Source organism: Schistocerca nitens, chromosome 12 (genome assembly GCF_023898315.1).
Source record: "Schistocerca nitens isolate TAMUIC-IGC-003100 chromosome 12, iqSchNite1.1, whole genome shotgun sequence".
Lineage (NCBI taxonomy): Eukaryota > Metazoa > Arthropoda > Insecta > Orthoptera > Acrididae > Schistocerca > Schistocerca nitens.
In genome coordinates, this window is record NC_064625.1 from 13,022,807 (window position 1) to 13,037,737 (window position 14,931).

The following is a 14,931-nucleotide window of genomic DNA, read 5'->3' on the forward strand; positions in this document are numbered from 1 at the left end:
GAAGCGAAATCACGGGAAACCTAAATCACACTGGACTCGCATTCGGGAGGACGACGGTTCAATCCCGTCTCCGGCCATCCTGATTTAGGTTTTCCGTGATTTCCCTAAATCGCTTCAGGCAAATGCCGGGATGGTTCCTTTGAAAGGGCACGGCCGATTTCCTTCCCCATCCTTCTCTCATCCGAGCTTGCGCTCCGTCTCTAATGACCTCGTTGTCGACGGGACGTTAAACACTAATCTCCTCCTCCTCCTAAATCAAGATGGCCGGATGCGGATTTGAACCGTCGTCCTCCCGAACATGAGTCATGTACTGAACACTGCGCTGCCTCGCTCGGTGGAAATATTGTATCAACAACATGAAAAGTAACTGACCTTCATTTTAATCTGTGGATGCAACTATTTATTTGACGATGCGAATTTGGTTTTGTTGCTTTAGAACATGTGTGTATGAAGTCGTAGACACACTGCCGGACAAAAAATAGTGAAGCACAGGCAAAGTGATGTGAAAAAAAAATGTGTTGTGTTACGAATGGAGGCCGAAATGCACGCGTTTTAGCTCGCGCCGGCTGGCGTGAGGAGGGACGAACTATACTGACGTGAGGTCTGGAACATGACAAGGAATGAGAATTCAGAAAGCGGACATAATTATTTTGATACTTAACTTTAATCCATTAATGATGAATGTCGCTCTTGACGGTACATGATTCACAATATTATCTGTTCAGAATACATTCATAGTAACTGAATATGGCGCCTTACTAGGTCGTAGCAAATGACGTAGCTGAAGGCTATGCTAAACTGTCGTCTCTGCAAATGAGAGCGTATGTAGACAGTGAACCATCGGTAGCAAAGTCGGCTGTACAACTGGGGCGAGTGCTAGGGAGTCTCTCTAGACCTGCCGTGTGGCGGCGCTCGGTCTGCAATCACTGATAGTGGCGACACGCGGGTCCGACGTATACTAACGGACCGCGGCCGATTTAAAGGCTACCACCTAGCAAGTGTGGTGTCTGGCGGTGACACCGCAAAATGGCACTCACAGATTGAGATAGAGTGTCATGCTACTTCACTGGTTACAGACTCGTGTTAAAATTTAGAACGAGTTGGCAACATGAGCCGACTTATCAACATGATATCCCACCCCTGTGACCCAGAAGCACACACCAATTCGGTTAGTAAGGGTGCCACAAAACCTTTGTATCCCTGTCGGAGGCGAGGTGGCCCACAGCTGTAGTAACTGGTCCTCGATGTCGCGGATACTGTCACTGGGACAGTTCACATCCAAGGTGGTCCCACACACCTCGAACAGGGAACAGATACGGGGACCTTCCTGATAGCAGTAATACCTCAACACTGCGCAGACATTTCATAGAGACACGTACGACGTGTGGAGGAGCATTGTCCTGTTGGAAAATGGCATCATAATACTGCCACATGAGAGGCTGCACATGAGGATACAGGATGTCTGCTAACACCACTGGGCCTCTCGAAAGCGTTGTAACCATGGGCCCTCTCCCCAGGTGGCCGAAATACTCGCCGACAATGGTCACTTGGAGTGGCGTAGAACCACGACTCATCGCTGGTGACCCCCATTCCTCAGCAGTGGTCACGACAGCTTTCCAACGCAGCCGTGTCTGGTGCTGTGTCACCGGCAACCTACGTGTGGGACGGTAATCCCATAGCCCGCTGCTAGTCTCCAACCAATGGTGCAGGATGACACAGAACGTGTCACTTGGTCTCAGGTGGCAGGCACAGATGTAGAGGCACTACAGTGTGCTTGGCGCACAGTACGGCGATCCTCCCTGATGGTGATCAGAAGTTATCGACTCGAACATGGAAGACAAGTGAACCACGGCCAAACACGGCGTCAAGAAGAAAGCAGTCGACCTAGAGACACCACAGGACGGGAGAACCGAGCAGTCGTCAGACAGGAACTTAGAGCTCCAGATTCGTCCTTACCATAGATCCGACGTGTAACTGTTGCTTCAGTGACCACAAAGACAATTAAGAGGCGGCTCGCAGCGCCCATTTTGCGGATTACCATTGACCTCTGTACACCCACAAACACGTTTGCCGTGGTGTTGGCCACGTTCGGTCTGCAATCGTCTTAAGTCGCGCTTGGAACTGAGACCTGATGATGAACAGCCAGGACGTGTCTGGCGACGCCCAAGACAGCGCTGGGATACCAACCTGACCGTGGACCACCATTCAGCTCGACAGGCAAGAGTGACGGTCTGGGGTACCATTTCATTTCATAGCAGGACACCTTTGGTTGTCATCCACGAAACCCTTACAGCAGAGCGGTTCCTCGACCATGTTGTCCGCTCTGTCTTGTTGGCCTTTGTAGTAAGCCATCCTGGGCTTACATTTCAGTAAGATAATGCACACCCGTACACAGCGGGAGTTTCTACTGCTTGTCTTCGCGTTTGCCAAGCCCTACCTTGGTGATCTCTCCCCAATTCAGAACGTTTATAGTATTGTAGACAGGGCCGTCCAACTAGCTCGTGATTTTGACGATCCAGTGCACCAGTTGGCACAGAATTTGGCACTACGTCGCTCAGGAAGACATGCGACAACTTTGTCAATCAATGCCAAGTCCAATAACTGCTTATGAGGTCCAGAGGTGGACAAACGCTTTATTCACATGCTTAATTTGTGAAGCACTTTCTCTTGAATAAATCAGTTTTTCTGAAACTGAAATCACTTTTTTGCTGGTATGTGTACATAACGTCTACTGATTTCCGTCCCATTCAGCATTTTTTTAGTCTTAGAGTGTATTTACTCATCTGGGGAGGGAGGATCAGATAGATGGTATGGGGTTAAAAACAAGTACAAGACAAATAGTAAATGTAAAAATGGAGGAAAAAGGAGACTGAATTGGGTATGAGACGGAGAAACGTGTAGTTAGAAGCTCAACAGAGTGAAGCCGGAGAGAGAGAGAGAGAGAGAGAGAGAGAGAGAGAGAGAGAGAGAGAGAGAGAGAGGGAGAGAGAAGCTGTTTTATATATAGTAGATCCGGTTAGGAAAATGTATGGCAACTATGGACACCTTTTCCATGAAAATTTAGAAATTAAAAAAATTCTTTGTCGCTGAATGCTGATTATTTTCTAGCTTTTTACTGACTATTTTTATTCAACAATGACTTTTATCAAGAAATAAGTTTCTCAGAGTATTCCAGGTATATTTTGTGTAGGAGCTGCTGAACAGCTTTGATGAAGGGTGTGTTTGTACACATTGTCTTTTTGTTAATTTTACTACATTTGTATGTGTTATTATTATAGTATGAATTTAACTTTTAAGGTTTAATTGTTTTAATGAATATTTTACAATGATCCCACTGTGTAACTAACGCTAAATAACGAAAAAATAATCAATGTAATGTGTGGTTCAAGTAATAAACAGCTCTAATTTTAGAGCATTATGAAATATTTGATATGGCAGTAGGCTGAATACATCCGTAGCCATAAATCTTTACTTCTTGAGCCTGTATCAAAAGTTCTTTGGGGAACACAGTTCAAAGTTAGAGAGTAAGTCGTGTTAGATGTTTGTAAGGTATCACTGTTACTGATAGGCAGCTGGTATAGGAATGGGACATTTTGAGACTTTCATTATTTACTGCAATTTTGCAATGCAAAGCTAAATACTTTTTGTAAATATTATCTTGTATGAACATGTGGCTCTTTGCATGTAATGTTTGTACACATGATGACCAATGGTTCATAGGCGCTTTGTATAATAATTGTATGTAACTATTACCTGGTTATTGTCTTTAAGTAGAGATGACCCAAACATAGATTCACGAGCGAAGTGGATTCTCTTTAATAGAAATAAAGTAATACAGCTGTGTATAATACAATGGGATTTTTAGCCTCTATAGGTTTGTTCCCCATTTATTTCTACGCCAGAGTTTCACTAGAGGACTGTAAAGATCTTTTTCCTTCTAGCATTATATTGATGGCTGTGTGTTACACTCAAAATGCGATGGATTGTTGACAACTAATTTCATCAGTGAATAAATGTACTCTGACGTTGTGGTTTAATGGTTTAAACTGATACCTGCAAGATGTACAAATGTGGAGCCCACACTTAGTTCTAATTAATTTCTTTTTTACAATGAATAATTTTTATCAACGTGAGGATTTAACCTGCAATACTCTTCCAGAATGTTGAAGTCCAGTGGGGATCCCTGATTGCAAGACAAAGTTCGTTTTGGGAAACCATTGAGAAACGAAATACCCTGGATGCTCTGACATACGAAAGTTAGCGTCTGGCCATAGTGTGTGACGGGGGTGGTTCGAGCGAGGGGTGATTCTGTGATGTTTTGTGTTTATCAGAACATGACCAGGAAACACACAGGTCACCATTAACTCGCTCAAAAAAAAAATGGTTCAAATGGCTCTGAGCACTATGGGACTCAACTGCTGAGGTCATTAGTCCCCTAGAACTTAGAACTAGTTAAACCTAACTAACCTAAGGACATCACAAACATCCATGCCCGAGGCAGGATTCGAACCTGCGACCGTAGCGGTCATGCGGTTCCAGACTGCAGCGCCTTTAACCGCACGGCCACTTCGGCCGGCTAACTCGCTCCAAGACGTTTCTTTAAACATTCCTTGGTGTCAAGTGTTGTCCTTTCGTATGCGCTCATGGGAGCCCAAACGAACATTGCATCACACTTCTTAATAACACAGGTACTGTCTTTTCGTATTTATTCGCCGATAACAGGTCCTCGACTCAAATGTACGTATGTCCCTCCTGGTCAGGTATATACATAATGTATGAGTGCAGGTTGTGACATATGGAAGTTAATCTCTGGCCATGATTCGTGCACGGATAGCCGAAGCGATAAAACTGGAAATCCGGGGTCGAGTCTCTGTCTAGCATAACTTTTCGTACATTACTAGTAATTCGCGAACTGGGAACTCTTTTTCATAAGCTACTGAGAAAGTTTAGGGATCCAGCTACTGCGACAATCTGCAGAAAGATTCTACTGCCATCTATATACATATCATACAAGGACTACAAAAAGAAGAAGAGAAGAGATACTGGGGCTTGTATAGAAGCATACAGACAGTCGTTTTCCCCTCGACCCATTTCTGAGTGGAACATGAAAGGCAACAGGTAACAGTGATACAATGTACCCGCTGCCATGCACTGCATGGTTATTCTAGAGTGTTTGATTCTGGAGCACGTGTAATGTCTGTAAACCTTGGGATCTTGGGTCTGGACTTCGAATCTCAGTCCGCCACACAGTTTTAATTTGCCAATAAGTTTCATTAGAACGTGCACTCCACTGCAGAGTGAAAATTTCATTCTGGAAACCTTGGGTTCTTCACATACACATTGTAACAGTGATATTCGTGTATAGATTGCTGCATTACTGTAATAATATAACTTTCGGCATGTAGGTGATTCAAGACTTGCACGAGAAACTAAAATCCACGCCGAAGTTGACGCCACCGCTGGAAGGGGTCGGCTTCGAGTACGGCTTCAACTCCGAGTACCTGAAGGAGGTGGTGGAGTTCTGGCGGACGCAGTATGACTGGAGGGAGCGCGAGAAGTTCCTGAACCAGTTCCCGCAGTTCAAGACGACGGTGAGCGGCCTGGAGCTGCACTTTATCCATGCGAAGCCAGCCGACGTTCCTCAGGGCACAGTGGTGGTGCCGTTGCTACTGCTACATGGCTGGCCAGGGTCAGTCAGGGAGTTCTACTCGCTGCTGCCGCTGCTCACCACTCCCAGGAAGGGCGAGGGATTCGTCTTCGAGGTGGTGGCCCCTTCCCTGCCCGGGTACGGCTTCTCGCAGGGTGCGGCCAAACCCGGTTTCGGACCCGTGCAGATGGCGGCCGTCATGAAGAAGCTCATGGAGCGACTGGGCCACAACAAGTTCTATGTCCAGGGTGGAGACTGGGGGTCTGCCGTCGGGACTGCTCTGGCGAAATACTTCCCTAGCTAGTGAGTACCGCCACAAATATTTTACCAATGCATAAAAGTGTGTAACTCGATCCCTCTCTCGCGCAAGGTTTCAGGTTTGAGCATAAGTTCAGAGTGTTTATATTATGCATGTTGGTCTTACAGTTGCTATGGGTTTATTTATCGACTGTCATCTGTTGGTGCCTGAGTTGAAATACTGTCATTTTGTCATCTGGAGATAGTGAGTGGAACTGTGGTCGCTAGAAAATGGACCACCAAGTAGAGAAATTGGAACACTGCCGACATATTCTCCTGTTTGAATTCAGACAGAAACAGATGCAATAAGAACAATTTGCGCCCTGTGTGGGAATAATGCCACTGGACAGGCCACCTCAAGAAAATGCTTTCCTCGTTTTAAGTAGGTTCGTTTTGAATTTAGCGACCCTAAATGGGGGATTAGTGTTTAATATCCCATCGACGAGATCATTAGATGGAGCACCAGCTCGAGTTTGGGAAGGCTGGAGAAGGATATTGGCCACGTCCGTTCAAAGGAACCATCCCAGAATTAGCCGGAAGTGATTTAGGGAAATCACGGAAAACTTAAATCAGGATGGCAAGACTCAGGTTTGAACCATTGACCTCCCATGGGTAACAGAAGAAATACTTCAGTTGATTGATGAAAGGAGGAAGTACAAACATGTTCCGGGAAAATCAGGAATACAGAAATACAAGTCGCTGAGGAATGAAATAAATAGGACGTGCAGGGAAGCTAAGACGAAATGGCTGCAAGAAAAATGTGAAGACATCGAAAACGATATGATTGTCGGAAGGACAGACTCAGCATACAGGAAAGTCAAAACAACCTTTGGTGACATTAAAAGCAACGGTGGTAACATTAAGAGTGCAACGGGAATTCCACTGTTAAATGCAGAGGAGATAGCAGATAGGTGGAAAGAATACATTGAAAGCCTCTATGAGGGTGCAGATTTGTCTGATGTGATAGAAGAAGAAACAGTAGTCGATTTAGAAGAGATAGGGGATCCAGTATTAGAATCGAAATTTAAAAGAGCTTTGGAGGACTTACGGTCAAAGAAGGCAGAAGGGATAGATAACATTCCATCAGAATTTCTAAAATCATTGGGGGAAGTGGCAACAAAACGACTATTCACGTTGGTGTGTAGAATATATGAGTCTGGCGACATACCATCTGACTCTCGGAAAAGCATCATCCACACAATTCCGAAGACGGCAAGAGCTGACAAGTTCGAGAATTATCGCACAATCAGCTTAACAGCTCATGCATCGAAGCTGCTTACAAGAATAATATACAGAAGAATGGAAAAGAAAATTGAGAATGCGCTAGGTGACGATCAGTTTGGCTTTAGGAAAAGTAAAGGGACGAGAGAGGCAATTCTGAAGTTACGGCTAATAATGGAAGCAAGGCTAAAGAAAAATAAAGACACTTTCATAGGATTTGTCACCTGGAAAAAGCGTTCGACAATATAAAATGGTGCAAGCTGTTCGAGATTCTGAAAAAAGTAGGGGTAAGCTATAGGGAGAGACGGGTCATATACAATATGTACAACAACCAAGAGAGAATAATATGAGTGGACGATCAAGAACGAAGTGCTCGTATTAAGAAGGGTGTAAGACAAGGCTGTAGCCTTTCGCCCCTACTCTTCAATCTGTACATCGAGGAAGAAATGATGGAAATAAAAGAAAGGTTCAGGAGTGGAATTAAAATACAAGGTGAAAGGATATAAATGATACGATTCGCTGATGACATTGCTATCCTGAGTGAAAGTGAAGAAGAATTAAATGATCTGCTGAACGGAATGAACAGTCTAAAGAGTACACAGTATGGTTTGAGAGTAAATCGGAGAAAGACGAAGGTAATGAGAAGTAGTAGAAATGAGAACAGCGAGAAACTTAACATCAGGATTGATGGTCACGAAGTCAATGAAGTTAAGGAATTCTGCTACCTAGGCAGTAAAATAACCAATGACGGACGGAGCAAGGAGGACATCAAAAGCAGACTCGCTATGACAAAAAAGGCATTTCTGGCCAAGAGAAGTCTACTAATATCAAATACCGGCCTTAATTTGAGGAAGAAATTTCTGAGGATGTACGTCTGGAGTACAGCATTGTATGGTAGTGAAACATGGACTGTGGGAAAACTGGATCAGAAGAGAATCGAAGCATTTGAGATGTGGTGCTATAGACGAATGTTGAAAATTAGGTGGACTGATAAGGAATGAGGAGGTTCTATGCAGAATCGGAGAGGAAAGGAATATGTGGAAAACACTGATAAGGAGAAGGGACAGGATGATAGGACATCTGCTAAGACATGAGGGAATGACTTCCATGGTACTCGAGGGAGCTGTAGAGGGCAAAAACTGTAGAGGAAGACAGAGATTGGAATACGCCAAGCAAATAATTGAGGACGTAGGTTGCAAGTGCTACTCTGAAATGAAGAGGTTAGCACAGGAAAGGAAATCGTGGCGGGCCACATCAAACCAGTCAGCAGACTGATGAGCAAAAAAAGTAAATAAATAATAATAAATAAAAAAAGGAGCTGATGGCAGCTCCCACGAAACCATCGAGCCAGGTTGACAACAAGGCGCTGTCCAGGCTGGTGGTTGCTCCACAATGGTGTAGGCTCTGTTTAAATAGAAGCGAGTTGGTCCTCTGGTCCAAATGAACCGATCATTGTGTCCGGCTACTTGGAGACTATTTGCAGCCATTCATGGACTTGATTTTAATGGCGCTATGTCATGGAGCCACAATTGTTCGCGATTGGTTTGAAGTAAATTCTGGACAGTGAATGAAATTACAATGAAATCCAGACGTTTAGCTGCTTACAGGCGTTGGTAATCACCAGGGGGGTCAGGTGAAAATGTATGTCCCGACCGAGACTCAAACCTGGGGCCTCCTGCTTACATCGAGGACACGGAGGATAGTGCGAGTGCAGGGACTTACCTCTGGCACGCTCCCCGTGAGACCCACATTCCCCAATTACTGTCCACACACTACATGGGTAGTGTCCCTGTCCACAACACTCATTACTCGGGGCAGTTAATCTACCGATTCCCGTAAGAGTCTGAGCAATGTGAGTGCATCCGCACTGAAAAAGGTCATTCACCGGTAAGCCTTATCTATATGAAGATGGTATCTGTTCTTTCGGTCATGTCCGAAAGTAGGTGGACAGTAAGGTGGAAATGTGAGTCTTACGGAGAACGTGCCAGAGAAAAGTCCCTGCACTCGCACTATCCTCTGTGTCCTCGATATCTCAGTCGGATAGAGCACCTACCATGTAAGCAGGAGGTCCCGTGTTCGAGTCCCGGTTGGGACACACACTTCCAACTGTCCCCGTTGATATTTACCTGTAAGCAGCTAAAGGTCTGGATTTCATTCTTCGAGAGCTGCGAGATCACGAATGTCCGTAAGAACAGATACCACACTCATATAATTCTGGACAGCTCGAGCGAATGATTCGGCCAGCCTGATCGCCGGACGTGAATACCATTGAATATTTATGGTACATAATGGACGGGTCAGTTAGTACACACAAGCCTGCCCTCGCAGCACTTTCGCAGTTATGGATGGATAAAGAGCCAGCATGGTTCAATATTTTTGGAGGGGACTTCCACCGACTTTTTGAGTCCACGACACGTCACTACGCCGAGCAAGATTTTTGCTACCGCAGTGTATATTGGAATGAAGGCAGTGAAAATTTTTTCCAGACCGGGGCTCCAGCGTGGATTTCCCGCTTTAGGTGAGAGGACCGCTTAACCACACTGGCTGGCTATCCATGCACGAATCACGGCCGGACTTCGAACTTCCATATGTCGCCATCCATTTGCCACAACCTGGTATCGGCGAATAAATACGAAATAGCAATACCAGTGTTATTAAGAAGTACGGTGCAATGCTCCTTCGGCCACGCAAGCGTGTACACGAAAGGGCAACAGTAGATACCCAAGAACCTTGAAATAAACATCGTGGTGTGCGTTCATTGTAACCTGTGTGAGTGTTTCCTGGTGTCAATGCGCAAAACACTCCCAAAACAGCACAAAACCGCCCCTCGCTTGAACTACCCCTCCACACTCAAGAGGTTAAGCGGTTCATTGGGCTGTTGATGAACTTGATGTCCATCTTTGGTCCATTCAAGGTGTACAGTTTTATGTGCCACAATGTGAGCAATGGCGTTTTGTAGGTATCCGACCCCAGTGTTCATTGCATGTGGTTTCCTTCACAACATTTGCTGCGAAACTGTTCGAAATTGACCTGTGTTCACCGACAGCAGAAATTTCTGTAACGTTTGCATCCGTTAGTCGTTGACAGAGCGTAACACACGATTTCAATCCGACTGGTATAGGATCATTTTGCGGGGACTGTTCTTACATGGGATTCGAGTGGAACACCTTTCCTTGTAAGACATGTCGGACAGCCCGTACCAGTTCACCAGCAAATCGAGGGACTTTATCCAGCGTGTGGCCGTAGGAACGACTGAACACCTTGTCTCCTTTCTGCCATTCTGTCATGTCGATCCTTTTTACATCGCTACTTCGATACAACTGTTGGATAAATACGCACCACTTCACAGCCATGACCTACCAGTTGTGCACCATCTAGACCACTGTACTCTTGTAAGGATACGAATAATATTTTCTAAATGAGATTACTGCTGTTGTTGCTGTGGTCTTCAGTCTGAACACTGGTTTGATGCGGATCTCGATTCTACTTATTCTGCGCATCTCTCTTCGAATAACTATGGCAACAGACATACTTTTGAATCTGCTTACTGTATTCATTTCTTCGTCTCCTTCTACAGCTTTTACCCCCATTCCCCTCACACGCACACACACACAAAATGGTTCAAATGGCTCTGAGCAATATAGGGCTCAACATCAGAGCTCATCAGCCCCTAGAACTTACAACTACTTAAACCTAACTGACGAAGGACATCACACACATCCATGACCGATGCAGGATTCCAACCTGCGACCGCAGCACTCGCCCGGTTCCGGAGTGAAGCGCCTAGAACCGCTCGGCCACCGCGGAGGACACACACACACACACACACACACACACACACACACACACACACACACACACACACACACACACACACACACACACACACACATTCCAAAACTACGTTTGTGATCCCTTGATGTCTCAGAATGTGTCCTATCAACCGATCCATCGATCCATTCTTCTAGATAGCACCAAAAACTTCTTTTTTCACAAATTCTATTCTGTACCTGCTCATTGATTGCATGATCTACCCATGTAATCTTCGGTATTCTTCTGTAGCACCACATTTCGAAAGCGTTCATTCTCTTGTTGTCTAAACTGTTGCCGCGTGGGATTAGCCGAGCGGTCTGAGGCGCTGCAGTCATGAACTGTGCGGAGGTTTGAGTGCTCCCTCGGCCATGGATGTGTGTGTTTGTCCCTAGGATAATTTAGACTTCCTAACACTTAAATCGACATTTTATGTTAAAAAATTTCTTTTCTTCAGGATCGCTCTTCTTCCCATCGCCAGTCTACATTTTATATCTTCCCTACTTCAGCCATCTCTTTTCCTAATACAATTCCGTCAGAATCGCCTAATTTAATTCGACTACGTTCGATTATCCCTATTTCGCTTTTGTTTATGTTTATCTCATAACTTCCTTTCAAAGCACTGTCCATCCCGTTAAACTTCTCTTTCAGATCCTTGGCTCTCTCTGACAGAATTACCATGTTATTGGCAAGCCTCGAAGTTTTTATCTCTTCTCCCTGAACTTCAATTCCTACTCCAAAGGTTTCTTTGGTTTCCTTTAGTGCTTGCTGAATACTGATTGAATAACTTCACCCACTGCTTCCGTTTCACGCCCTTCGACTCTTAGAACTTCTTTCGCTCCAGGGATTTTACTCCTGCTACCTTCAGAGTTTCTAAGTGTGTGTTTCAGGCAACATCGTCAAAAGCTTTCTCTAAGCCTATAAATGCTGTAAAAGCAGGTACGTCTTTCCTTAACCTGTCTTGCAAGAGAAGCCGTAAATATAGTACTGCCTCGCGTCTTCTTATGTACATGCGGAATCGCAACGGATCTTCCCCCAGGTTGGTTTCTACCACTTTTCCTTTCTCCTGTAAAGAATTCGTCTTAGTATTTTGCAAACCACGACTTATTAAACTGATGTTCGAAATTGCTGTACCTGTTATTATTGGAATTAATCCTAAAATATCGTGTGTATTTATAGCTTCTAACGTTTGTATTGGTTAGTATTTGGTGGTACTAACTGATTCGCCTGCGCGCGTTGCAGCATACTGGGACTGCACGTCAACATGTGCTCTGCAGACAGCCTGAAGGCCAGGGTCAAAGCCACGATCGGCGGTTTCTGGCCGACGCTGTTCGTCGAGCGCCGATACGCGCGCAAGGCCTTCCCCTACTGGAAGAACTTCTTCGACCTGGTACTGCAGGAGATGGGCTACATGCACCTGCAAGCTTCCAAACCGGACACCATAGGTAAGGAAACTGGTCTACCAACTATCAGCTAAGTATTCGCTACTTTCTCTACGTCTGTAGACAAGGTGTTCCAAAATTCCCATTACAAACTTCTATGACTTGTAGATGGGAGTGGATAAATAATAATTAGAACAGGTAACTACGACGCTTTGAAATCAGATGCGTAATGAATCAAGGTCTGCTTCCACTCAAGCTAACGGGTCCTGTACACGTGATCTTCCTAGAAAACGTACTGGCTCCGTTCTTGGAAACTGGACCTCTGACTGTCCACCAGGAAGTGTGGTTTCAGCATCGTGGTGCACCATCTCACTTCTCCCGTGCGGTTTTGAGGCGTCTCAGCAGATATTTTAGGCCGAGGGGATCCACTCACGTGGCCGCAGCTATCGCCGATTTTAATTCGTATGGACTACTACTTGTGCGGTCGTATGCAAAGTTTACTTTACGAGACTCTCTAGTATGATAAAAGAGAGAAAAAAGTTAAATATAATTCAATTTTTTTCAATTTTAATCTGATTATATATAAATTGTGTTTCATACTAGAATGTCGTGTTCCCAGTTTGGCACAGCTTTGGCACAGGAAACACGAAAGCGGTCGAAGACGTCCGTCTTCTGGTCGGCTCCTGATTGTTGTCAGAAGGAGGCTAGTTTTTTGATTACGCAAAGGCTTCTATTATTTGGAAAAGAACAACCCGGATTTCTTTACGTAATCAGTATGAATTTTATAATTAGCTAAGGGACCTTTAGCAATGAACAATAAAAAAATTGCATTTGCAAATGAAATCATTAATAAATGGGGCAGCTGTGAGTTGTATAGAAGGCATGGAGCGGCCTTCTGTCTACGACCATGATGTCGCTGTATTCTCTGCTGTAGTAAAGGCAGTTTGGCATTTATAAAAATAATATGGCATGGAGGTAAGAAAAAAAAAGGAAAAGAATAGAATAAGAAATCTGGTAAACACTAAATTTATTCAAATAATTCTCACAAGTAATTAGGGCTTATTTATAAACATTGTAACTTACATAAGTACTTTTCTGTATGGTGGGAGCAGATTTCAGCCTGTCCTGTGCTAGTTTCTTGGTTCACGTTTTTGTCACAAATTACAGTCATTACTTTTGTCTTTCCTTCGAGACAATTCTTGCACCGTTCAACACCTACATAACAATAACTTGCCGGTTTGGAGTATCGAACATAAATTACTTGAATTTCATTAATAACTGTTGTCTACACGCTGGCAAGACCGCTCACTTTTATGGCTGGAAGATGACCTTCTTTACGCTTTCACATTACAAGCAAAAGTACGATAAAATCTGAAGACCTACAAAGGTTTTTACTGTCATCTTTTATTTAGAGCAGGGGTCTTCAAACTTTTTAGTCCGCAGGCCACATTGACTCCTCCACGAAGTCATAGGGGCCAAGATCTACTTAGTGGGGTTAAAGCACCCTAGCACTCCACGATCACCGTAATGTAAGGCTAAAGGAAAGATGAAATCGCAAAAATCTAAGGTTGTGGGAATAGCTAGCACTGAAACGAACTACAATTTTTATTTAATTACATAATTTTGATTGATGGACGTACCTGACCGAAATTCTGGCGTATTTTACTCTGGCGAGTTTCACCGACAAAAAAGTATGTCACTGCACATTCTTCACGAAAGCGTCCTGCAAAGTTAACGAAATCTCAAAATCATTGTTCACTATTACTGCAAGACGTAACAGAGGTAGAGTATGTCAACGCATTGTTATTTCAAGCAACCCAACAATAAGTTTAGTTATGCAGTCTTGTAGCGAGTAGCAGAGCCAATGTCGCGGTGTATTGGTCGCGATAGGCCTCGAAACTCAATTGTTGGCAGTACAGGTATTACCTCAAATATTTGGCGGACCGGATACCGGGGGTGTCCGGCCAGCTAACGCGGGCCGGTTTCGGACCGCGGGCCGTAGTTTGGAGACCCCTGATTTAGAGCGAAGCGGAACGATCAGTTCAGCTTCTGTTAAAATGTTTCTTTGACTGCGCAATCGATGTATTAGCGTCCGCGCTAGATGCGCATCTTTACAGTTACGTAAATGATATAAAACAAATGTCTTTCAAAGAATAGGTCTCACCTCATAAGTTGATCGTTTAATATACAGATAGGCGAATGCCTTTCCAAGGGTACTCACAGCTTTCATACGACGGAAATCCAAATAATATTACAACTCCTGCAGAGACAGACAAAGACATGTTGGCACGAGTTTCGGCCGCTGCGCTGGAAACTGAAGAGACGCCAGGTGGGACGGTGACTGTGTACCAGAACATCTTCGTAGGTACAGTGTCTGTAACAGCGTGGGTGGTCGCCGCATCGAGCCCCTGTTGTAACGCATCAGTACTTCCTGTACATAAAGTGTGCTGGGTTATTTTTTTTATTTTGGAGTAATGTAAATACGTAATGTTTCAGTGTTAATACACACAAATTTGCTTAAGTGATAAATGGATGTTTCCTTTCGAATTGTTACCTAATAACTGCACTGCGTCT

At 44.4% G+C, this 14,931-nt stretch overlaps 1 protein-coding gene across 1 annotated transcript in view; it reads left to right on the forward strand.

Annotated features, from left to right (window-relative positions):
• LOC126215250 (juvenile hormone epoxide hydrolase 1-like) overlaps nt 1–14,931 on the forward strand; it is a 60,887-nt gene that overhangs the window by 33,073 nt on the left and 12,883 nt on the right. The window contains exons 3-4 of the mRNA XM_049941923.1: nt 5,406–5,950; nt 12,218–12,420. Of these exons, the coding sequence (XP_049797880.1) occupies nt 5,406–5,950; nt 12,218–12,420 (748 nt within the window). The remainder of the gene's footprint in view (nt 1–5,405; nt 5,951–12,217; nt 12,421–14,931) is intronic.